Source organism: Artemia franciscana, chromosome 2 (assembly GCF_032884065.1).
Source record: "Artemia franciscana chromosome 2, ASM3288406v1, whole genome shotgun sequence".
NCBI lineage: Eukaryota > Metazoa > Arthropoda > Branchiopoda > Anostraca > Artemiidae > Artemia > Artemia franciscana.
In genome coordinates, this window is record NC_088864.1 from 13,208,447 (window position 1) to 13,232,807 (window position 24,361).

The 24,361-nt window shown below is 34.3% G+C and overlaps 1 protein-coding gene across 1 annotated transcript in view; it reads left to right on the top strand.

Moving 5' to 3' along the window:
* The window catches only part of LOC136034432 (MAP kinase-activating death domain protein-like), a 48,135-nt gene extending 40,878 nt beyond the window's left edge, over window positions 1–7,257 (top strand). The window contains exons 6-7 of the mRNA XM_065715611.1: window positions 4,089–4,239; window positions 7,117–7,257. Of these exons, the coding sequence (XP_065571683.1) occupies window positions 4,089–4,239; window positions 7,117–7,257 (292 nt within the window). The remainder of the gene's footprint in view (window positions 1–4,088; window positions 4,240–7,116) is intronic.
* The last annotated feature ends 17,104 nt before the right edge of the window (window positions 7,258–24,361 follow it).

A 24,361-nucleotide genomic window follows, 5' to 3' on the forward strand; every position in this document is an offset into this window, starting at 1 on the left:
CACGAAAACTGTCGATCAAGTCCAAGAAAAGTCCTCTCCGAGCGATTGAACTTCTTAATTTTCATCAGATCCTTATTAAAATCAAGATCCATGCTGCACACGGTTTTGATTATATATAACATGTTCAACTAAATTGCTCCCATTATAAGTTAGAACGGGCTATTATAATCTTTTTCACTCAATACAAGGAAATTGTCGTAGCGTTTATCATTTTCTCCGAACATTGAACCAATGCCGAGTCGTCACAAAGTCTTCGTCCTATTTGATAACTTCTTTGTTTCCTGAGAGCCTGAAAGTTATTCTTAATCAATATGCCTCTTTGTAACGCTTAATCAGTCTCATAGATAGATAGTAGTCTCCTAGATTTTCTGCAATATGTAATATTGATTTTTGGTTTTCACAAAATAGCTATGCTGTGATAACGCTGTCGAAAGCCTCTTTCACTTGGATCAACCCTTGTTTATAAGAAAGATGAATAAGCATTTTCTATATTAAAATATATATATATATATATATATATATATATATATATATATATATATATATATATATATATATATATATATATATATATATATATATATATATATATATATATATATATATATATATATATATATAATATAATATCCAACTTAGAGATGAATTGCAACAAACTTCACTTCATTGAAAGGTATAAATGAGATCTCAGCAGACATGATATTTTGGTAGGGTCTTGTTAACACGCTTTCCTCGGTGATGCTTTCCTCGGTGATTAAATGAAAAAAAAAAAAGTTTTTTTTTAACTGAAAGTAAAGAGCAATATTAAAACTGAAAATGGACAGAAATTATTACGTATATGAGGGGTTTCACCCCCTCGTCAATACCTCGTTCTTTAAATTAAAGTCCGAATTTTGTCCAGTTTTATAAGAATGACCCCTGAATAACAAAGGGTTTAATTAGAATAATTAGCTCTTTTGAAAGTACTACAAAAAATTAGCGGAAATTACGAGGCATTGACGAGGGGGTGAACTCCCTCATATATGTAATAATTTCTGTTCGTTTCAAGCTTAATGTTGTTCCTTAGTTTCAGTTGAAAAAAATTGTTTTTTTTGTTTAATTTTTGATCGTTTTGAAATTATTCTGGAAAAGCCGGTGCCCCCTTCGTGGAAAATTCCCCTCCATGGAAAGATTGTCCCATGTAACCTTCCCCCCTAACCCCCAACAAAAAATCCCCCTGAAAATGTCTGTATACTTCTCGATAACCAATACTGTATGTAAACAATGGGCAAAGTTCACAACTTGCAGTCCTTCCCCGGGGCTGTGGTGGATTAAGTTATCCTCAAAGACATATTTATTAGATTTTTCGACCATGCTGAACAAAATGGCGGTCTTAAAATTTGGATCGGATGACTGTGGGAAAAAAGATCGTGGGAGGGGCCTAGTTGCTCTCCTTTTCGGTCACTCAAAAATAGAACTAGAACTTTTAATTACCGTTTGAATGAGCCTTCTCGTGATTAAATAAAAAAAAAACAAGTTTTTTGAAATGAAAGTAAGGAGCGACATTAAAACTTAATACGAACAGAAATTACTCCGTATATGAAAGGGGCTTTTCCTCCTCGACACCCCGCTCTTTACGCTAAAGTTTGACTTTTTCTCTTAACTCTACATTTTAAAACAGTAAAAAACTTTAGCGTAAAGAGTGGGGTGTTGAGGAGGAAAAGCCCCTTTCATATACGGAGTAATTCAAATTAATTCAGGCATTAAGCATTGGGACAAAACTTAAGATTTAGTGTAAAGAGCGAGGTATTAACGAGGGGTGAACTCCCTCATATACGCAATAAAACATACGAATATAGAAGTTTGTTACGTAAGTTAATTCGTAAATTACGTATATTTTTCACTAATGAAAATGTTCGTAAAAAAATTAGAAGTTCTAGTTGCCTTTTTAAGTAATCAAAAAATTGGAGGGCAACTAGGCTTCCTCCCTCTCTCCTTTTTTCTCAAAATCTTCCGATTAAAACTATGAGAAAGCCACATAGCCAAAAAAAAAAAAAAAAAAAAAAAAAAAAATATATTCAAATTTCGTTTTAATTATTTATGTGTGGAGAGCCAAGATCAAAACATGCAATAATTAAAAAACGTCCAGAAATTAAATAAAAAAAAACAAGTTTTTTTAAATGAAAGTAAGAAGCGACATTAAAACTTGAAATGAACAGAAATTACTCCGTATATGAAACTTTTCCTCCTCAACACCCCACTCTTTACGCTAAAGTTTTTTACTGTTTTAAGAAGTAGAGTTAAGAGAAAGAGTCAAACTCTAGCGTAAAGAGCGGGGCGTTGAGGAGGAAAAGCCCCTTTCATATACGGAATAATTTCTGTTCTTTTAAGTTTTAATGTCGCTGCTTACTTTCATTTAAAAAAACTTGTTTTTTTTTATTTAATGACGTTATTGAGCCTCACCAGGAAAGTTTTTTTTTGTGTTAATACCTTGAGGTCCTTGCTGGAAATGATTTTTTACTACGAAGTGTATGATTGTGGTGTTTTATTCATAGGCAAGAAATGATTCAAAAGAATTTTTCTTAATCTCTACAGTTGGAAGAATTCCATTCAGAGAGTATTAATACAAGTTTGTCTTAATAGTTAAAAAAAGACATTACTAAATCTAGTAATTGAAAATTACTAGAGTTAATGGAAAATAAGTGATTTTTAGAGAAAAAAAGTGGTTAAGCCCCCTAATCAAGCACTGATCAATCGTTTAAAATTTGAGTCTTGTCACACAGGCAAAAGCTGGAAGATATTCACCCCAAAAAGTATTTATTTCATCCCTCAAACTTTTACAGGGAATCATCAAGAGGATTCCATTCAGAGAGTATTAACACAAGTTTGTCTTAATAGTTAAAAAAAAGACATTACTAAATCTAGTAATTGAAAATTACTAGAGTTAATGGAAAATAAGTGATTTTTAGAGAAAAAAAGTGGTTAAGCCCCCTAATCAAGCACTGATCAATCATTTAAAATTTGAGTCTTGTCACACTGGCAAAGCTGGAAGATATTCACCCCAAAAAGTATTTATTTCATCCCTCAAACTTTTACAGGGAATTATCAAGAGGAACGGACAATAGCTTTTTACCATGTCTTAACATAAGGACGCTGGGGTATCAGCACCTTTTTTTTCTTAGAAAAAAAGTCCCTGTCCTAACGTCCCTGTTACACACTGTCAAGGTCCTTACTCACACAAGCAAAAAAAGTTTTGAACAAATGTTTCTGTCTTTCTCTAGATATAGCACCGTGGTCTTGGTTTTTCTAAATCCCTTAGTCTTTTCAGTCTCTTCTTTGTTCTTCTTGAGCTTTGTATTATGTGTTATTCGTATCAATATAGCTTCTTGCCATGGATAATTATTCTAATAAAATAAGATATTATCTGTCTTACGAAACTTTTCTGCCTAATTGTCAAGAACAAGTGTCTTCTTTATAGATAAGGTGTCTTTTTGAATTAGATATATACATTCTAAATAATCAAAGTTTTTGGAAGTTGTAAACACCTTCATATTATGTGAGAAACATTTGTCATAAGAAACTCCTTTGAAAATATGTGTAATTTATAATAGCTGATAGATAGTTTGACAAAATTTTGTGGGATAATGTGCATGTGCGTTTAGTGACGAAAGCTGTCGTTTCTATTCCCCCCTCTCTTTCTCTATCTTGCTCGTTCCATCTCTCTCTTTCATGTTTTTTTAATACTCTGATTCCAAATTTCTAAATATTTTCCATTTCCTTAGTAGTCTATTTTATAATTATCATTGAAAATATTATGGCCTTATAAACTAAGATTTTGCCCAGTAAAGATTAATCCAACAAAATAGACTAAATGTACATACATGTTTGGACCCACTAAGGGGGAAGGAGATGTGAATTTTTGTTAAATTAGTCCTAATGAACCACATATCAGAAATCACTTTCTTCGAGATGTGACCCGAATTTTGGAAAATTATCTGCCCCTCCCCCTGAGAGTAGTACTTATGTGTCCTAAGGAATACCTATAATCCTCCAAAAGCCCGAAATCAAAGTTAACGTCATTTCATCATGACTATCGTCTTATCTTTCAGGGACACTATATGGAGTCTGATGACTGGATTTTTCGTCAGAGAAGAAATACAAAAATCTCCACTGGTTCAACATCTACTTCGTGACATAGAAACATGGATCTTGAAACTATTAAGTGCCCCTGTTCCAGTGCCTGGATATACTCGAGTTGAGGTAACTAATGCATACAAATATATATATATATATATATATATATATACATATATATATATATATATATATATATATATATATATATATATATATATATATATATATCTAATATCTGTCTCGCATCGACAATTCTCTGTTGTATGCAGAAAATTGTCTGGAGGAGATCAATTCACTAATTTGAAACGACTATACTTTTTACAATGCATTCCTTGAATCTACTCAGTTATATTAGTGTTAAGCCCGGACTGACAAGTCAGAGCATAAAAGAAGGTTTTTTCCCCTCCCACAAAGAAGTACTACCACTAATAACTGACTACCTTACCGAGCTGCCTGAAGCCGACATGGCTGCGCAATCTCCTCCTTCATTCATTCCATCCAAAGCTTCCGTCTTAACACCTTCCCAAGAATTTTCATTCTCCACTAAATCTTTCTTTACGACCTCTTCCCAACCAATTCATGGATGACCTATTTTTCATTTGTCCCTACATGGATAGCCGAAAAGGTTTATTTTTGGCATTATTTCATCCTTCATCTGAAAAACGCATCGTAGTCATTTCAATTTTTTTCTTGTTTTAGCCTTAAAAACTGAGATTGAACCACATTTGTTGTATTGCTAACTGTTTCAAATATGATCAGTCAAATGGATACCCAAAAGAATCTGTAGGTAATTCCTTTGGAAAACATATAATAAATCTCCTTCGTCTTTTGGAGTGGCCGCGTTTCAGAGCCATACCTGACTACTGCTATCACCTTAGCTTCTAATATTCGAATCTTGGTTTACGGATTTATGCGAACCAAGAACCTGTTTTGTCAAATTTTTTTGAACTGTGAGAAAAGACCCTGGGCTATTCTACTTTTAACCTCATTACTGCATCCACAATTTTTACTAATAATACTAACTAGGTATCCACTTGATCAATCTTCTCCTTACCCACATCACCTCTGCACCTTTATTTATTCCTAGTCTGAGTGACTTCTTAATACCAAACCTAAGTAAAAATTCGGTCGACGCATTTTCTCCTCTTCCTAACAGCCCACTGTTTTTCTCTTAAAAGTAATTTACAGCTGTTCTAAGTCAAGTAATTTGTCAAACATTTCGTGATAACGAACTGTAGTAAGGAGCGACCCGGCTCAATAGTAACCGAAACTCTAAAAGACAGAATTTTTATACAAATAGTTACATCAAAAGAATTATATTTTAACGCTGATTTTAAATATACAAGTTTCATCAAGTTTAGTCTTGCCCATCAAAAGTCAAGAGCCTGAGAAAATTTGCCTTATTTTAGAAAACAGGGGGAGACACCTCCTAAAAGTCATAGAATCTAAACGAAAATCACACCATCAGATTCGGCGTATCAGAGAACCCTACTTTAGAAGTTTCAAGCTCCTATCTACAAAAATTTTGTATTTTTCCCCAGAAGAGAGATCACGGATGCGTGTTTATTATTATTTTTTTTGTTTATTTGTTGTTTGTCCCACGCACATTTTTTCCCAAAACCACCAGATCAAAATTCTGAGACAGCCATTCTGTTCAGCTTAGTCAAAAGACCTAATAATTGTGTCTTTGGGGACAACTTAATCCCCCACAGTCCCCGGGGGAGGGGCTACAAGTTGCAAACTTTGACCATTGTTTACATATAGTAATGGTTATTACGATGTGTACAGACGTTTTCAAGGGGACTTTTTCGCTTTGGGGTGGGAGTGAGTCGGGGGGGGGAGGTTGTTACGTGGGAGGATCTTTCCATGGAGAGTTTTATCATGAGGGAAGATAATTTCCATGAAGGGGGAACAGGCTTTTCTAGCATAGTTAAAAAAAAAACAATGTGAAAACCGGAATTAATGAGCAGCATTAAAAATCAAAGCGAACAGAAAATATTACGTGCATTAGAGGGTTCGTCTCCTCCACAATACCTTGCTCTTTACGCTAAAGTATTTTTAGTAATTTCAACTATTTATTCTACGGCCTTTGCAGTTCAGGGGCCATTCCTAAAGAATTGAGACAAAATTCAAGTTTTAGTGTAAAGAGCGAGGTATTGACGAGGGGTCGAACCCCCTCTTAGAAAATAATAAAAATACACAAATATAGAAGTTCGTTACGTAAGTTCATTCGTAAGTTACGTATATTTATTTCTAACAAAAACGGTTGTAAAAAAAAAAAAAAAATCTTGTTGTATTTTTAAGTAACCAAAAATTTGAGGGCAACTAGGCCTTCTCCCCCACCCCTTTTTCTTATCAAAATCGTCCGATCAAAACTATGAGAAAGCCGTTTATCAAAAAATGTAAATAAATATGCAAATTTCGTTTTAAATATTCATGTGTGGTGAGCCAAAATCAAAATATGTATTAAGTCAATAACGTTCAGAAACTCAACTAAAAAAGCAAGTTTTTTTTAACTGGAAACAAGGAGCGACATTAAAACTTAAAACGAACAGAAAGTATTCTATTTATGAAAGGGGTTGTCCCCTCCTCAACGCCTAGCTCTTTACGCTAAAGTTTTTTTTATTGTTTTAAAAAGTAGAGTTGTGACAAAGAGTTACACTGTATACTAATAATTTCTGTTCGTTTTAAAGTTCAATGTCGCTCCTTACTTGCAGTTAAAAAAACTTGTTTTTTTTTAAATTTCCTGTAGAAACCAAGAGTAATGCCTTTATAATTACCACACTCACTCTGTCACCTTTCTTTTATAGAGGGGTTCAATTAAGGTATTCTTAAAATCGCTAGGTACTTCCCCTTTTTCAAAAATCATATTCATAATTTCTTTGTAATTTATTTCTAACTGTGCAACCACCATATTTAAGAACTCATTTACCACACTATCATCACCTGAGGCCTTTTTTTTATTTATTTTTGACTTGTTAATAGCTTATCATTTTGTAGACTTGCTCCTTCATGAAAGCTCCGATCAGACTTGACGTGACGAGCAAATGTCCAACTTATCCTAGTCCAAGACTTTGCCTAAAACGGCGTTCAAATGTGTGTCTACTGAGACTTGTGTTTCTAGTCAAGGGTTTCTCCTGATATCAGTATGCAGGCAGCTCCTGTTCACATATAAAATTATGTACTTGGCTTTAACACGTTATAGCTAAGAATCCAATTCTAGAGTCTAAAACAATGTGTCTAGGATTTTTTCTTGGACATTTTCCCTCATGTCTCAAATAGTGCATCTACAGTATCTTGTAACCACTGGTAGATTGAATTATAGCTTTTTGGAGCATTTGGGGAGAGGATGAGGCTTTAAATATTACCTTCAGGGAAAGGGATAAGAGTGAAAAGCAATCTTGTTTCCGAATGTTGTTTTTTCAAACACTCTGTGGTAACGAGCTGTAGTAAGGAGCGACCCGGCTCAATAGTAACCAAAACTGTAAAAAATGGGATTTTGACACCAATAGCTACATAAAAAAACTGCATTTTAATGCTGATTTTAAATATATAAGTTTCATCAAGTTTAGTCTAACCCATCAAAAGTTACGAGCCAGAGAAAGTTTGCCTTATTTTAGAAAATAGGGGGAAACAACCCCTAAAAGTCATAGAATCTTAACCAAAATTTCACCATCAGATTCAGCGTATCATAGAACCCTATTGTAGAAGTTTCAAGCTCCTATCTACAAAAATGTGGAATTTTGTTTTTTTTTTTTTGCCAGAAGGCAGATCACGGATGCGTGTTTATTTTTATTTTTATTTTATTTTATTTTATTTTTTCCATAGGTGATCGTATCGACCCAGTGGTCCTAGAATATTGCGAGAGGGCTCATTCTAACGGAAATGAAAAGTTCTAGTGCCCTTTTTAAGTGACCAAAAAAAATGACTTTTGACTCTAGACTTTTAAAAATTGAAAATTGACTCCCACGCTAATTATTTTCCCAACGTCACCGGAGCCATCTTAGCTATCATTGAGATAGCCATTTTATTCACCGTAGTCGAAAAATATTATAACTATGTCTTTGGAGACAACTTACTCCCCCACAGTCCCCGTGGGAGGGGCTACAAGTTGCAAACTTTGACCAGTGCTTACATATAGTAATGGTGATTGGGAAGTGTACAGATGTTTTAAAGGGGATTTTGTGGTTGGGGGAGGGGTTGAAAAGAAGAGGATATATTGGGGGAACTTTCCATGGAGGAATTTGTCATGGGGGAAGAAAAGTTCCATGAAGGGAGCGCAGGATTTTCAAGCATTATTTAAAAAAAATAAAAATAAAATATGAAAAAGTTTTTTCAGTTGAAAGTAAGGAGCAGCATTAAAACAAAACGAGCAGAAATTATTACGCATATGAGGGGCTCACCTCCTCCTAATACTTCGCTCTTTACGCTAAAGTATTTTTAGTAATTTCAACTATTTATTCTAAGGCTTTTGTGATTCAGGGTTCATTTTTAAGAAATTGGGACAACATTTAAGCTTTAGTGTAAAGAGCGAGGTACTGAAAAGGGGGTGACCCCCCCCCCCCATATACGTAATAAAAACACAAGACTACAGAAGTTTGTTACGTAATTTAATTTGTAAGTTACGTATATCTTATATATTTACGCAGCCCCTTTCATATACGAAGTAATTTCTGTTCGTTTTAAGTTATAATGTCGCTCCTTACTTTCAGTTAAAAAAAACTTAACCTATAAAACCTAAGTTGAAACTTATATCCGTAAAATACTGGATTAAAGAGGCCCTTATCCACGGGAAAAACAATAAATAAGATGTTTTCATATAAATATGAGGCCAATTTTTTCTGCATCAGCAAGAATTCGGAAGGCTTTTTATCACCCCAGCTGCTTGTCTTTGACTATTTTTTATCTTTGGACCAAAAGACTAAAGATTTAAGGAGCTCACCTCTCCGTCCTCTTTAAATTCAAAAGTTGAAGTTCACTCGCTACCTCCTCCAATAATCAATGAAAGTATCAACTCGATCCCCAAGGCCATTTCCGAGAAATTGCAGATAATTTGAAAGCTCGTGTTCATGTAGCATCTTTTGCTTAACCCAAAGCAATCTCGGTCTGTAAAGATCGGGATATAGTGATTTTGAGCTTTTATTATTTTTTTCTGAAATATTGTTTTTTCTGTAAAAGGACTGACAGTTTTTGACAGTTTTGAAACTTATATCCGTAAAATATTGTGTTAAAGAACCCCTTATCCACGAGAAGAAAAAAAAATCGTTTTATACAAAAATGGGGCCAATTTTTTTTCTGATCAGCAAGGATTCGGGAGGCTTTTTATCACACCAGTTACTTGACTTTGACTATTTTTTATCTATGGACCAAAAGACTAAAGATTTACGGAGCTCACCTCTCCGTCTCTCTAAATTCAAAAGTTGAAGTTCACTCGATCGAAGTCTCTGCTCGATCCCCAAGGTCATTTACGAGAAATTGCAGATAATTTGAAAACTTGTGTTCATGTAGCGTCTTCTGGTAAACCCAGAGCAATCTTGGTCATTAAAGATCAGGATATAAAGACCTTGGGCTTTTTTTTGACATTATAAAGAATCTTGAACAAAAAAACAAGAAAAGTGAATCTATCTCTCTTCACGACAAGCAAAGATAGAAAGTAAAAAAAAAAAAACAGTTTTCTCTTAAAGAACAGAGGAAAAAATATACACCAAAAAAGTCGTAGGATAATTTTGCCTTCACGTTCCTCTCATAACGGAATAGGACAAATTTGTAGAAAGATAAGCTCATTTGGATTCTTTTTTTTACTTAAATTGTAGTTAATTACATATTTTCAGTTAATTTAGGAAGTATTAAGGATATAAAAAAGAGATGAAATTGCTTCAGAGTGTTATTTTAAGAGAGCACGACTTGTAAACCAATAAGTATGTTGCTAATAGTTTTGTTGATTAATCTAATGGTTTTCTGCTGGACAATAGAGGGTTGTAGAGATTCTCCATGTAGACCAGTGGAAAGAGTGGGAAAAGTTATGTAAGGAAAAAATAGTTTTTCCTCTTCTATACTACTTAAGAATGGCATTCACGTGTATTTCTGGTTGTACCTCTATGCTTAAACAAGTGGAGGGCCAGATATACATGCATAGGTATAAAATTGTTGCTGGATTCGCTTGTAAAGACCCTTCTCAAGGCCAAAATACTTTGTCGTTGGAGCCAATTCCCAGGCTCCAACTGAATGTCTATCGCTAGAATAAATACTGAGCTCATTCAGAAGTCCAAGCCCCTCTGGAAGTCAAAGTGATGCACAATGCCAAGGCTATATTACAGAGCAGGCTTATATTGTATGGTAGTTGTCCAGATAATAAATTTCTGGTGAGATATAATTTCTTCTACATCTTGTTGACCGATCTGACATACTGTAACATAAATCGAAACAGTTTGAAAAAGGGGAAAAAAATCTTACCAAAAACGGAATAGTGAAAAATTGAGCTCGAAATAAGTGGGTCAAATTTTTCTTATTAAATATGCAATTATAAATATTTTTATGTTGTAGGTTTCGTTTGTATCTTTTGTTTTTTCGAGTGCTCTTTTCTTTTATTTTAAATTCTTCAGCTCCCTTCGAATAATAAAAAATAAAGAGAAGTAGAAAATACTCTGGGTTGTAAAAGATAAATGAAATAACAGTAAAAATACTAATAAGTGCAGCATAAAGAAAAAGTAAAGTTGAAATACCAAGAAAATTGAACAATTAAGATTATTGAATTAAATAAAAAGCAAAAAAGTATGCTAACAGTAAAAGAAATAAGAAGGAATATTTTCTCCAAGAAGCTTGCCCCTTGTTTCCATAGCTAAAAAGTTCGTTTGAACTCAATAAGGAAGTAACCTTGTATTAGGAAAATCAAACGAAGCGTAAGGGCAATGAACACTGACCTATTTTCTCTGGTCCTATAATATTTGCAACTAAGAGAAAAAATAAGAATCAATTCAATTCAATTCAATTTATTTATAACCCATCTACAAAAAGAGGGCGGAACGCCCTTAAGACGGAGTAATAAGAGAAAAAAAAAGGTACAAATAAATACAAATCAACACAATCAAACAATTAAATAAGTAATGCTGACCATGGGTGAGACACTATCGACATAGAAGAACGAAAATCATGAAGCCTTTTATCAATAATAGATGTAGGAGAAACTAGGCGGAATTTGTTCACTAAGTAACTATTTCTAGTCCAAGGAGGGTAACTGAGAAGGAATTTAGCATAACGAAAATATGCTCTACGAACAGATAGTTTCTGAGGTTCACTAAAAAACTGCCAAACCGGACAAAGAGAAAGGAGATGAGGTACAACTAGGCTATTATAAATTTTCGCAAGATTTAATTTATCAATATGTTTAATATTAGATGCAATTGAAGCATAAGCAATTCTCAGTTTTTTCTTCAAAAGTTCAAGGGATAAATTCACAGTTTCTTTCATATTTTTTCCAATAGGCATTCCAAGGTAAACTAATTTTTGAGAAAGGGGGACATGAACATTAGCTAAAGATAAAAAAATAGGGCCATTTGTCTCTTTAAAATTGAAAGCTACAACAGCAGTTTTATCAACATTGAAAGAAAGCCCAATATTTTTATATTCATTATAAAGCTGATTAAACGCGTTTTCACATCCACTAAAAGTACGGCTTAGATTCAAAACGTCATCTGCAAAAGTTATTAAAGACAAGTTAAATCCACGGTGAATACAACTAAAATTAACAGAATTTTGGGCATTTAAAACAGAGTTATTAAATAAAGAAGGTGAGGTAAGGCCACCTTGACGGACTCCTTTCAAAATATTAAAAAGGGAAGATCCCCCCTTTAACTTCGCCTTAAGGTGATGGTACATATACAATCAGAGTGACTTAAAATGCAAATCTAGGCAATTAACTGAAAGTGCTTTTCAGAAGTAATTTCTAGTAACAAATTCAAACAATTACCCTAAAGAGTTTTTTTTTATTTTGTTGTTTATATTTTAATTAATAACTTTTTGAAATGAATAAACAAGATACTGTACCTGTTACTGATAGCTTACCGTTTTGCCAGTGCTTCCGCCTCTCTTAGAGATTACATAAAAAAAAACTAGTTTTTTTAACTGAAAGTAAGGAGCGACATTAAAACTTAAAACGAACAGAAATTACTCCGTATATGAAATGGGTTGTCCCCTCCGCAATCCCTCGCTCTTTACGCTAAAGCTTTTAATTGTATTAAAAAGCAGAATTGTGGCAAAGAGTCAAACTTTAGCGTAAAGAGCGAGGGATTGCGGAGGGGACAACCCATTTCATATACGGAGTAATTTCTGTTCGTTTTAAGTTTTAATGTCGCTCCTTACTTTCAGTTAAAAAAACTAGTTTTTTTTATGTAATTTCTGAACGTTTTTGAATTAATGCATGTTTGATTTTGGCTCTCCACACATAAATTATTAAAATGAAATTTGCATATTAATTCCTTTTTTGGCTAAATGGCTTTCTCTTAGTTTTGATCAGACGATTTTGAGAAATAAGGGATGGGAAAGGAGGCCTAGTTGCCATGCAATTTTTCGGTTACATAAAAAGGCAACTATAAATTTTTATTTTTAACGAATTTTTCTATTAGTAAAAAATATACGTAACTTAAGAATTATCTTACGTAACAAACTTTTATATTCTTTAATTTTTATTATGTATATGAGAGGGTTTGTACCCTCGTTAATACCTCGTTCTTTACACTAAATCGCAAGTTTTGTCCCAATTCTTTAAGAATGACCCCTGAATCAGAAAGGCCGTAGAATGAATAGTTGAAATTACTAAAAATACTATAGCATAAAGAGCGAGGTATTTATCTCCTCCTAAATACCTCGCTCTTTATGCTAAAGTATTTTTAGAACCCCTCACATGCGTAATAATCTCTGTTCGTTTTAAGTTTCAATGCTACTCTTTACTTTCAATTGAAAAAAAAAATTTCCATGTTTATTTTTTCATTGTTTTTTTATAGTAATTTTAGAAAATCCTGCGCCCTTTTCATTGAATTTCTGTTCCCCCATGACACATTTCTCCATGGAAAGATCCTCCCACATAGCCCCCTCCCCTCAACCCCCACCCCAAAACCAAAAAAAATCCCCTGAAACCGACTGTACACTTCCCAATAACCATTATTATATGTAAACACTGGTCGAAGTTTGTAAGTTGCAGCCCCACCCCCAGGGACTTTGGGGGAGTAAGTCATTCCCAAAGACATAGTTATTATGGTTTTTGACTATGCGGAACAAAATGGCTATCTCAAAATTTTGATCTGTTGACTTTGGAGAAAAAATGAGCGTGGGAGGGGGCCTAGGTGCCCTCCAATTTTTTTGGTCACTTAAAAAGGGCACTAGAACTTTTCATTTCCGTTAGAATGAGCCCTCTTGCGACATTCTAGGACCACTTGGTCGATACGATGACCCCTGGGAAAAAAAAAAAAAAAACAAAAAAAAAACAAACAAATAAACACGCACCCGTGATTTGTCTTCTGGCAAAAATTCAAAATTCCACATTTTTGTAGATAGGAGCTTGAAACTTCTACAGTAGGGTTCTCTGATACGCTGAATCTGATGGTGTCATTTTCGTTAAGATCCTACGACTTTTAGGGGGCGTTTCCCCCTATTTTCCTAAATAAGGCAAATTTTCTCAGGCTCGTAACTTTTGATGGGTAAGACTAAACTTGATGAAACTTATATATTTAAAATCAGCATTAAAATGCGATTCTTTTGATGTAGCTACTGATATCAAAATTCAATTTTTTAGAGTTTTGGTTACTATTGAGCCGGATCGCTCCTTACTACAGTTCGTTACCACGAACTGTTTGATATTTTTCCAATTTCTTTTTGAGTTTCGGACATTGTTAGGGTTTGAAATGATCAGCCATCACTTCAAAAGAAAATATTAGATTTACGACGTAAACATGCTCTTCTTTTATTTTTCACCAAGAATTTTTAGAGCCCAAGAAACAAAGAGACAAATAAACTAGTGGGAAAAGAAAAGAATAATAGTTTAGAACATAATATCGGTCAAAAACATTTTTGCCGATGATTGACATCAGCTTGTTTTACAGCTCGTATTAAAAACGAAAAAAAAATAATCTTTAGATAAAATATATCTCCTCTGAAATTGACATTTTTTTTATTTTTTTATAGATAAGAAAATAATCATTAACCAGTAATCAATAATAATTTTTTTATATTCATTTGAAATATTATTTACTACCTACTTTACTATCTTATACCATCTATCTTACAATTTTGATATTATTTGTAACCCTACAAAGAGAAGCATCTTGCACGATTAGCATATCACAAAAGGTTGATTTACGATTATAATTTTAAGTAGTGATCCCACTGCTCTATACTGTCTTCATGTATATCCACTTCTTTTGTATCTGGACAAATTGCTCGTCTCCAGAAATGGTCCTCTAAATGTCCCTCATATACTATTTGTACCATTATTAATTTCCCCTGGGAAATTTTTATAGTTTTTCCATTGGGATGTGTCTATGAGAAAAACATGACCATGTCAAGATATTAAAACTAGTCATTCAACCGGCCATATATGGAAAAATACGCTGTAAGATAAATATGGCTCGATTCTACTCCCTCGGGCTATAATTAAAAAAAGGTTAAGTTGGCTAGAACCCGTTTATGGATGAAAAATTACAGATTGCAAAAGTCGTAATTTTTGGACATCCTCCGAGGGCCAAAGTCTAGCTTTACAACGCTAGGCATGAAATCCTTTCTTCGTGAGGACAGGGATTCAGTTCCTTGTGTCACTGGTTATTTTGTTTGAAATGGGGTTCAGTGGTGTGACTCTATAAGCTCAGTCATAGTTGATCCAGCTCCAAACGGGTAATTGGAGAAATCTAGGGATGATACACAGGAAGCGTGCGTTAAAGCAGAGGATAGATGACCCGCTGGGTTCATCCCTGCCTTCAGGTAAATTTCAGAGGAGGATAGACATTTTGACTGGGGGGCTGTAGTACTGGTTAAAAAGGAAAAGTAATGTTTTTAGAATATAAGCTACATTCTTCATTGAGACAACATTGTAAATATGTAATATAAAATAAAATCAAGCCACCTTTTTCCGTTGTGGGCTAATTTCTCCAAAACATCTTCTGCACTGACTGGAACATACCTTTATATGGATAATAAGGCAAATCCATGGAGCCGTTCCTGATCTGAGGCACTCCTGGTGTAAGATTTTTCTCTTCTCAGGGAACTAAAAGAACGCTCACACGTAGCCGTAGTGACGGGCATTGTCGCTCCAATCTTCAAAATTGATATATAGTTGGGAAAATCATCAAATTCTTTTAAGCACACTATAAGTTGTTTGGTCCCAAAGTTCCTGATTGCATCCACATTCTCCTTCGCAGAGCTAACTCAGCTTACAAGCTTCCCCTATAGCTGTCTTCATCAGGATACCAAAAAATAAGTCAGAGTATCCGATAAATCCTTTGTTTTTTCTTCGTCGAGGGAAATACAGTGCTGAGGAAATAGGTATTGCAGGGACTTCAGCAACTTTATGTGACTAAGGAGTCTCTGATGCAGCTGCTGCAGAAAGTAGTCCGTAAATGGGATAAAAACAGAACACCGGTAATACGTTTCAGGATCATCTGACGCTGTTGTGTAATTATTCCTATGCGTTTGTTTTTAAGCTCATCTGGACACTTTAATGCTCATTTTCTAATCTGGACATGGTTCAGTTCCTTCAGCAAAATTGGATTAAACATAGCCTCACTCCTTTGTCTCTAACTTTCCTTCTAAGAGTGTCAGAATGTTTGAGAAAGTATTCAAGGTCAATAGTTTCTAATTGCAAAGATGTCGACTAACTGTGTGACGGACTAAAAACTTTACTGACAGTAGCCATAGCTACAACAAAACTGCATATCTCAGTAGCAGATAGCAAAGAATAAGCTTTCTGAAGTGGAATCGGATCGTCAGAATCTGAATCGGAATGTTCTTGAATTTCCTTCATAGCCTTACCGATAATAATTAACATCTCTTTAAACAAAATGATTCCTTTTAAGTGTTCCACCCAAATAGTCTCACAAATTTGTTCTATCTTATTCTTTTTGTTGCTGTGATGAGATTACTTGCTTGAACAATTTGTTTGAAATTTGCAGAGCTTTCAGGTGAAACTTTAAAGAAATAATTGCCACTTTCAAAGTTCCAAGACAATTTTTTATAATAGGTATGTTGCACAAATGACTCAAGGCTAAGTTTAAGGAGTTCAAGCTCAAGTTCTTTATTATTCTTTCACTACACATATTCAAACTATTCACATAATATCTCCGGCAGGGAGACTGGCTCGAAAGCCGGGCGACAATACAAACAGTAAAAACAAACAAACCCAGAAGAAACGGATGTCATCACACTTCTAACTCTATCTCACACCAAAAAATACATGCCAAAAACATTTATTAAAATTATTCTCAATATTTATCCGATAGCTGAAGGGCTGGGAGCTACTCACAAACTAATATTTACTAATTAGCAGAGCTTTGATTTTAGTTTTAATGTTAATAGCGATAGACTCTGATCAAAAAAAGATTCATATGTGCTCCAATAATTTGTAATAACATTTTTAGGTGAAAATCTAGACCTTTCGGAGACAATGAAAGGAACAGGAAGCTTACTTAAAAGACAACGAGTATTATATGGTCAGACTGAGGGAGGGCCTGGAAAAAATGATTTAAAACAATCTGGTTGCAGATCCTTTAGATAACGGACACGGAAAAGTATACACTGAAAAGCTAAAATTTGTCTAACCGGAATGATATTAAAATAATTGTAAAGACTCTTAGTTGGAGATAACATCTTAAGGATTCTCATTGCTTTATTTTGTAACTTCACAACAAGAGAAATATGTGACTGAAACGTACTCAAATAAATAATGGAACAATAATTAATATACGAATGAACAAGAGAAAAATAGATTGATTTTAAAGCATAAAAAGGAAGAAAAAATTTAAGACGATGCAATACACCTACGTTCCTTCCTAACTTAAGCCTTAGGCTAGTGATATGAGCTTTCCAGCTTAAATTCTGATCAACAATGACTCCAAGATACCGAGTTGTTTGCACTCGATTTATTTTTCTTACTCTACCTCCAAATATGACTTCAACTTCTTGTAACGCTGGTACTGCAGTAGAAGTTCTCGAAAAAAACCATAAAAAGAGTCTTTGAAGTGTTGACAACTAATTTGTTACAATCGAACCAGTGAAGCATCTTTCTCACTGATAATTCGAGATTTGATTTTAGAAATTGATGATCTATGTCGCAGGTAGAGTTGGCTGCAACGTTAGCAAACAGTAAACTGAGATCCATATCAGTCCTATGGCAGGTTAGGCTTAGAGGGAGATTGTTTACATAGATAAGAAATAACAGTGGTCCAAGTATGGACCCCTGAGGAACTCCAACAGCATTAGATAGATTTTCCTCATCTGAAATGTAGCCATTTGCATCCAATATTCGTTTTCTGTCCTTGAGGTAAGATTCAATTAGGAGACTCGCTTGTCCTCTAGCACCGCAATTGTGTAGCTTAGATAGTAGAATTTTATGAGAAATAGTGTCGAAAGTTTTTTTTTATGTCAACATATATTGTTGCAGGTAGCACACCTTTATCCATGGTATCATTTAAAAATTGGGTTAGCTTTAATATTGCATGTTCTGTAGAGTATGAAGACCTGAATCCAAATTGAAATGGGCTAAGAATTTTTTTTTTCAAAAAACTGTTCAACCTGTTATGTATACACTTTTCAATAACTTTGCTAAAAGCGGACAAAATGGAAATAGGTCGATAATTGGATGGATCTTGATTGTTTCCTCCTTTATGTAGGGGAATAACCCGAGCAGTTTTCATCACTTCAGGGAAAGATCAGTGTTTGAAGCATAGATTGACCAGATGAACCAGCACTTGAGCATAGCATCCAATGGTTTGTTTAAGTAGATAAGTAGATGAGCAATCAGTTCCTTCAGAATGTCCGTTCTTCATGATTTTTACCAGATTCCTGAGTTCTACTTCAGGCACGGGAGAGAGAAATATGGAAGAATCGACGGGATGTGGTAGAAAGTCGCGAAATCCAGATTTCATATCCAAGGAGTCATTCAAATTACTCTTTACGGTGGCCTCCCCAATCCTAGCAAAGTACTGGTTCATTTCCTCAGCTACCTTTTGCTTACCATTCACTGTTGATCCATCCGATACATTTATTGATTCGGGAAGCCCTTTACTTTTGCTTTTGTTAAGACACTCGTTAATTATTGTCCAGGTCTTTTTTGGAGATCTTTCAGCTTCGAAAAATAGTTTCTCGAAATGAATCTTCTTCGCCCATCTTATCAGTCTTGTAAGATGGTTTTTCTAAGATATGAATGTAGTTTCATTATTTGATGTGGGAGAATTTATGTATTCAGCGTAAAGTCGATTTTTTTTCCCTTAATACTCTTAAGCAAGCCTCTTGCTATCCGTGGCTTTACAGGCACCTGGTACTTTTTACACCTTTTCTTCACAAGAGGGCAAGTTTCATTTAAAGCATTCTGAAATGTTTCAGTAAATGACCTGGTTACAAATTCAACGTCATATGACTCCAAGCATTGTGACCAATCAGTACAAAGTAACTTGGCGTTTAATAGCTTAACCGAACCTTGACCCATCCTTCTAGATTTTTTCATTTGACCCTTTTCACCGGAATACCGTAGAAACGAGCTCATAAAGATAAAATGATCAAACACATCCGTAAGTATTAAGTCACATGACCCAACAGGGAAATTTACAAGTTGATTATCAACAATAGATGCACTGTGATTTGTAACCCGATTTGGAATCCAGAAGGATGGAACAAAGCCTGCAGCCAATGATGCAGTAAGGAAGTCTGTAGCCAGAGTACTTGAAGGCGCAGAAGTACTTGAGTCATGAGTTACTGAAGAAGTGTCATTGTTAAAGTCTCCCATGAGAATGATTTTTCTTTTCTTGGAACTAACCATTTTAGCAAATTCTTCGAATATATCCAAATATCTGTTGATCCTAGAACTAGGAGGGCGGTAGAACATGCATAAAAGAACCTTCTCAGATGCTATGGTAACTTCAATAACCGGAAATTCGAACAGCATTTCCTCATATAGAGAGTCAAAATCTTTAATTTCTTCCAAATGCTTCAGATTAATTTCTTCAGATTTTTAATTAATTTCTTTAATTTCTTCAGAAGTATGGATGTACAATGCAAGTCCCCTTTCTGATTATTCAATATATTTTTCTGAAGTATTTGGTATCCTTGAATATTTGCCACATTCAGGGTATTTGCATTCAAAAGAGTCTCACAAAGCCCCATACCTCCTATCCCATTACCAGGAAGGAACGTAGATAAAAATCTAGGCTAGAAAGCACCCCACAACAATTCCCACTCGCAAGTGTAAAAAGGCCATTATTAACAGGAATTATTAACTAGCCAAACGAGATCAAAACAGGCTTCGTTTGCTGTTTAGACTTGTTACCGCGTTGACGCGAATCAGTAACATTTGACGACCGAGGAGTGATGCGATAGCATTTCAACAGATTAATAGGTTCTGTGACTTCAAGTTTGTTTCTAATAAAGTTTGAAACTGAAACTTCCATCTTTTTGGAAGCTTTTCTTCGGGAAGCCCGTGAATGAGTAGATTGAGCTTTCGTTCTTTTACTTCAAAGGCTAGCAGTCTCTTTTCCAACGAATCTGATTGGGTCTTCGGTCATCTAAGGCTAACTCAAGCTCAGAAATTTTATGGTCTCGCAACACAGCCTCATCCCTTAGAATTTTAATTTCTGCCGAATTTGAGTCTATCTTTGTAGAAACTTGAGCTTGTGCCGTTAGGATTTTGTCCAACTTCCTTCTTGAATTGCTCAAAGGACGACTGGGTGACTACTGACATGTAAAATTTCAGCTATAACCCGTGAAGAATGAACAGTATTAGTCTTCCAGTATTCTCTTCCGTACACAAAATAACAAGCACTTTTCTTGAATATGGGCAGGCCCAGGATAGAAGTGGCTATCACCGTTGGAAAGGTGGGCCAGTGGAACAGGAATTGCAGGACACGGTACACCTTTATAATTATATTCCAATGCCACTGAATTAAAGCCAAAGTTTTTTCGAATAACTTGTAAAAAATTGACGATTTTCACAAATGGAAATAAATATTGTGTGGTCACCAGTGTTGAAGCTTGCGACGGGGGAACTGCCCCTCTCCCGCTTTCAAATTAGGGTTACATTAATGTCTTGTTATACCGCTTTACGTCTACACTCTTTGAATACTCAGAGATAATAATATATCTTAGTCTCTTACTGTACTCAATGTCACTAGTTGCGACATAACACAGCGAGTATAGACTGCGTGGGGAAAAAATTCACGGAATATAGAAGTCCAACCTTGAAACTGGCTACTCATAGATGAAGCTCTATCATAACATTGCCCCCTTAAGTATTTTAATTGCTTCTCATTCCAACCAGGGTTTGTGTCAACCAGCCAAGGTCTGCTATCAACCAATTGTTTCTTTTTGAAAAAGTCTATAATTTTTTATTTCCTTTTTGAAATGATGAACGATTAATTAACAAACAGGGGCATACAGTTCTGTATAAACTCTGAAAAAGCTCACGCTTGATTTAAATTAAATTCAACGATCTCAGGAGCCCGAGATTATAACAGCACGTGGCTTACTTGGCAGCAGCCTGTTATTGTTCCCAGCTGCATTTTCACAATACTAAAATTCTCATGTGGAGATCGTCACACAGTACCTACTTGTTGTGCATATTTTACTCTATTTCAATGGGAATAAAACCCGTAATTAATTCGGTTAGCTTTTAAGACAGTTATGATTTAAATTTTATTTTATAAAGTGAATACATCGTTCAGTTTTTATCTACAATGCAATAAGATTTGCAGCGTACATTATCCCTTTGATCCATAAGTTTACTCGAGATTTAAAAGACTGTCGATCCTACAGGACAAGTTTCAGACATTTAGGAGGGGGATATATCCCAGTTATACCCCCTGGGTTCGCCTCTGCCTGAAGGCCCACGCAATAGAGACCAGCACCACCGGTACGCCTATGTCAAGTACATCTGTCTATCTATAACATTACTCGAGATCTATAAGAACGTCGACCCTACAAGACAAATTTCCCAAATGTCGGGAGGGGGGCTTGTATCTCCGTTATTCCCTCAAGGTTCACCCCTGCCTGAAGGTCCATGAAATGAAGATCAGCACCACCGGTACGCCAATGTCAAGTCCAAGTATCAAACCCCATGATACTTGCTTCATCTTATAGCTTTTAAAAACACTTTGGCTGGAACCTCTTTTTATAAAAGTCAGTATATAGAACCATAATATTTATGGCATTTGTAAAATAATATTACTCGAGACGGTAATATAATACATTACTCGAGACGGTAATATAATATATTACTCGAGACGGTAATATAATATACTAGCTGTTGGGGTGGCGCTTCGCGCCCCCCAAGCCCCACCGCGCGTGTAAGTCGTTACGCGCCATTGTAGTTGTGTCCCTGTGTCCCACCTGTGAATATAGAAAGATATATATATATATATATATATATATATATATATATATATATATATATATATATATATATATATATATATATATACTAGCTGTTGTATACAACACCTAGTTGGTGGGGGCGCTTCGCGCCCCCCCAAGCCCCCCCGCGCGCGTAAGTCGTTATGCGCCATATTAGTTACGCGCCATTGTAGTTGTGTCCCTATGTCCCACCTGTGAATATATATATATATATCTATCTATATATATAAAAATAAGTTGTCTGTGGATGGATGGATGGATGTGTCAGGTGACGTCACCTGAAAAAACTGGATCAGGTGACGTCAAAACTGAAAAAACTAAAAAAAGGCACAAACTACAAAAAAAACTAAAAACTAATAAAAAAAATAAAAAAGCTAAAAAACTAAAAAAACTATAAAGGTAAAAACCAATAAAAAACTAAAAAAAAAACTGAAAAAACTAAAAAAAGGCAAAAACTACAAAAAAAACTAAAAACTAATAAAAAAAGTAAAAAAGCTAAAAAACTAAAAAAACTAAAAAAAGGTAAAAAACTAAAAAAAATAAAAAATAAAAAAAACTAAAAAAAAGGAAAAAACTGAAAAATAAGCTAAAATAAAGGTAAAAACCAATAAAAAACTAAAAAAAAAAGGAAAAAACTAATAAATGACGACACTCAAAGAGAAAAAAAAGGCAAAAACTACAAAAAAAACTAAAAACTAATAAAAAAAATAAAAAAGCTAAAAAACTAAAAAAACTAAAAAAAGGCAAAAACTACAAAAAAGACTAAAAACTAATAAAAAAGCTAAAAAACTAAAAAAACTAAAAAAAAGGCAAAAACTACAAAAAAACTAAAAACTAATAAAAAAAATAAAAAAGCTAAAAAACTAAAAAAAACTAAAAAAACTAAAAAAAGGTAAAAAACTAAAAAAACTAAAAACTAAAAAAAACTAAAAAAGGTAAAAACTAAAAGAACTAAAAAAGAAAAAAATAAATGACGACACTCAAAGAGAAAGCGACCAGGACAAAAGGAATGTTCGATTAGCAATCAACAAAGCACCGGGACACAGGGAGTATAATGTATATTCGCAAGTTTTACGTAGTTAAAACCATATATATATATCTATCTATATTCACAGGTGGGACATAGGGACACAACTACAATGGCGCGTAACTATTATGGCGCGTAACGACTTACGCGCGCGGGGGGGCTTGGGGGGGGGCGAAGCGCCCCCACCAACTAGGTGTTGGGGTGGCGCGAAGCGCCACCCCAACAGCTAGTATATATATATATATATATATATATATATATATATATATATATATATATATATATATATATATATATATATATATATATATATGTTTTTAACTACGTAAAACTTACGAATATACAACATTCTTTGCTGTCCCATTGTCTGTGCATATAAATAGATTGTCAGGTTTATCGACTCTTGAACAAGCAACATATAATGGTCAATGGGAAAACAATCCGTATTCAGATCTATACCTCATGATTCTAATGATTGCCCTTGAGCTTTGTTGATGGTGATTGCTAATCAACCATTCCCTGAGTCGCCATCGTCATTTATATATCCCCCTGTGCACCCCGGCGTCCCCTTTGTAGTTATGTCCCTGTGTCCCGGTCGTCATTTATATTCCCTGTGTCCCGGTCGTCATTTGTGTCCCGGTGTCCCAGTCTCTGATTTCTCTTTGAGTGTCCCGGGCGTCATTTATATTCCTTGTGTCCCGGTGTCCCGGTCGTCATTTATATCCCCCTGTGCCCCCCGGCGTCCCCGTTGTAGTTGTGTCATTTATATTCCCTGTGTCCCGGTCGTCATCCCGGTATACATTCGTTTTTGAATTGGTATATGATGAAATAAATTTTTAATTTTTTCCCTTTTTTTCCTTTAGTTTTTTTTTTATTGGTTTTGACCTTTTTTTAGGTTTTTTAGTTTTTTTCTTTTTTCTTTTTAGTTTTTTTTTGAAGTTTTTATCTTTTTAGTTTTTTATTTTTATTTATATTTTTTTAGTTTTCTTTTTCTCCTTTATTTTTCAGTTTTTTTCCTTTTTTTAGTTTTTTTTTCTTTTTAGTTCTTTTAGTTTTTACCTTTTTTAGTTTTTTTTAATTTTTTTAGATGAAAATTTTTTTAGTTTTATTCCTTTTTTTCTTTTCAGTTTTTTATTGGTTTTTACCTTTTTTTTAGCTTTTTTAGTTTTTTTTTCGTTTTTCTTTTTACTTTTTTTTTAGTTTTTATCTTTTTTATTTTTTTTATTTTTATTCTTAATTTTTTTTTATTAGTTTTTAGTTTTTTTTGTAGTTTTTGCCTTTTTTAGTTTTTTCAGTTTTTTTTTTAGTTTTTAGATTTTTACCTTTTTTAGCCTAACCAGGATTTGAACCTGGGACCTTCATTCTCCGTTCTGAGCCCTCTCTCACCGAGTAACTACTCCAGCATGTTCATTTTGGTGTTTTAAATGGTATATTATTAACCAAATTAATGTGTTTTACAATATACTAAGCATCGTCATAACAAAAATGACGACAACTAATTTCATGACGTCAGTCAACACAGAAATTAAGTTCTGAAATTAAGTCATGAAATTAGTTGCCGTCATTTTTGCTTTGACGGTGACGTCATTCAAGTTATATAAGACATATGTTCACGTA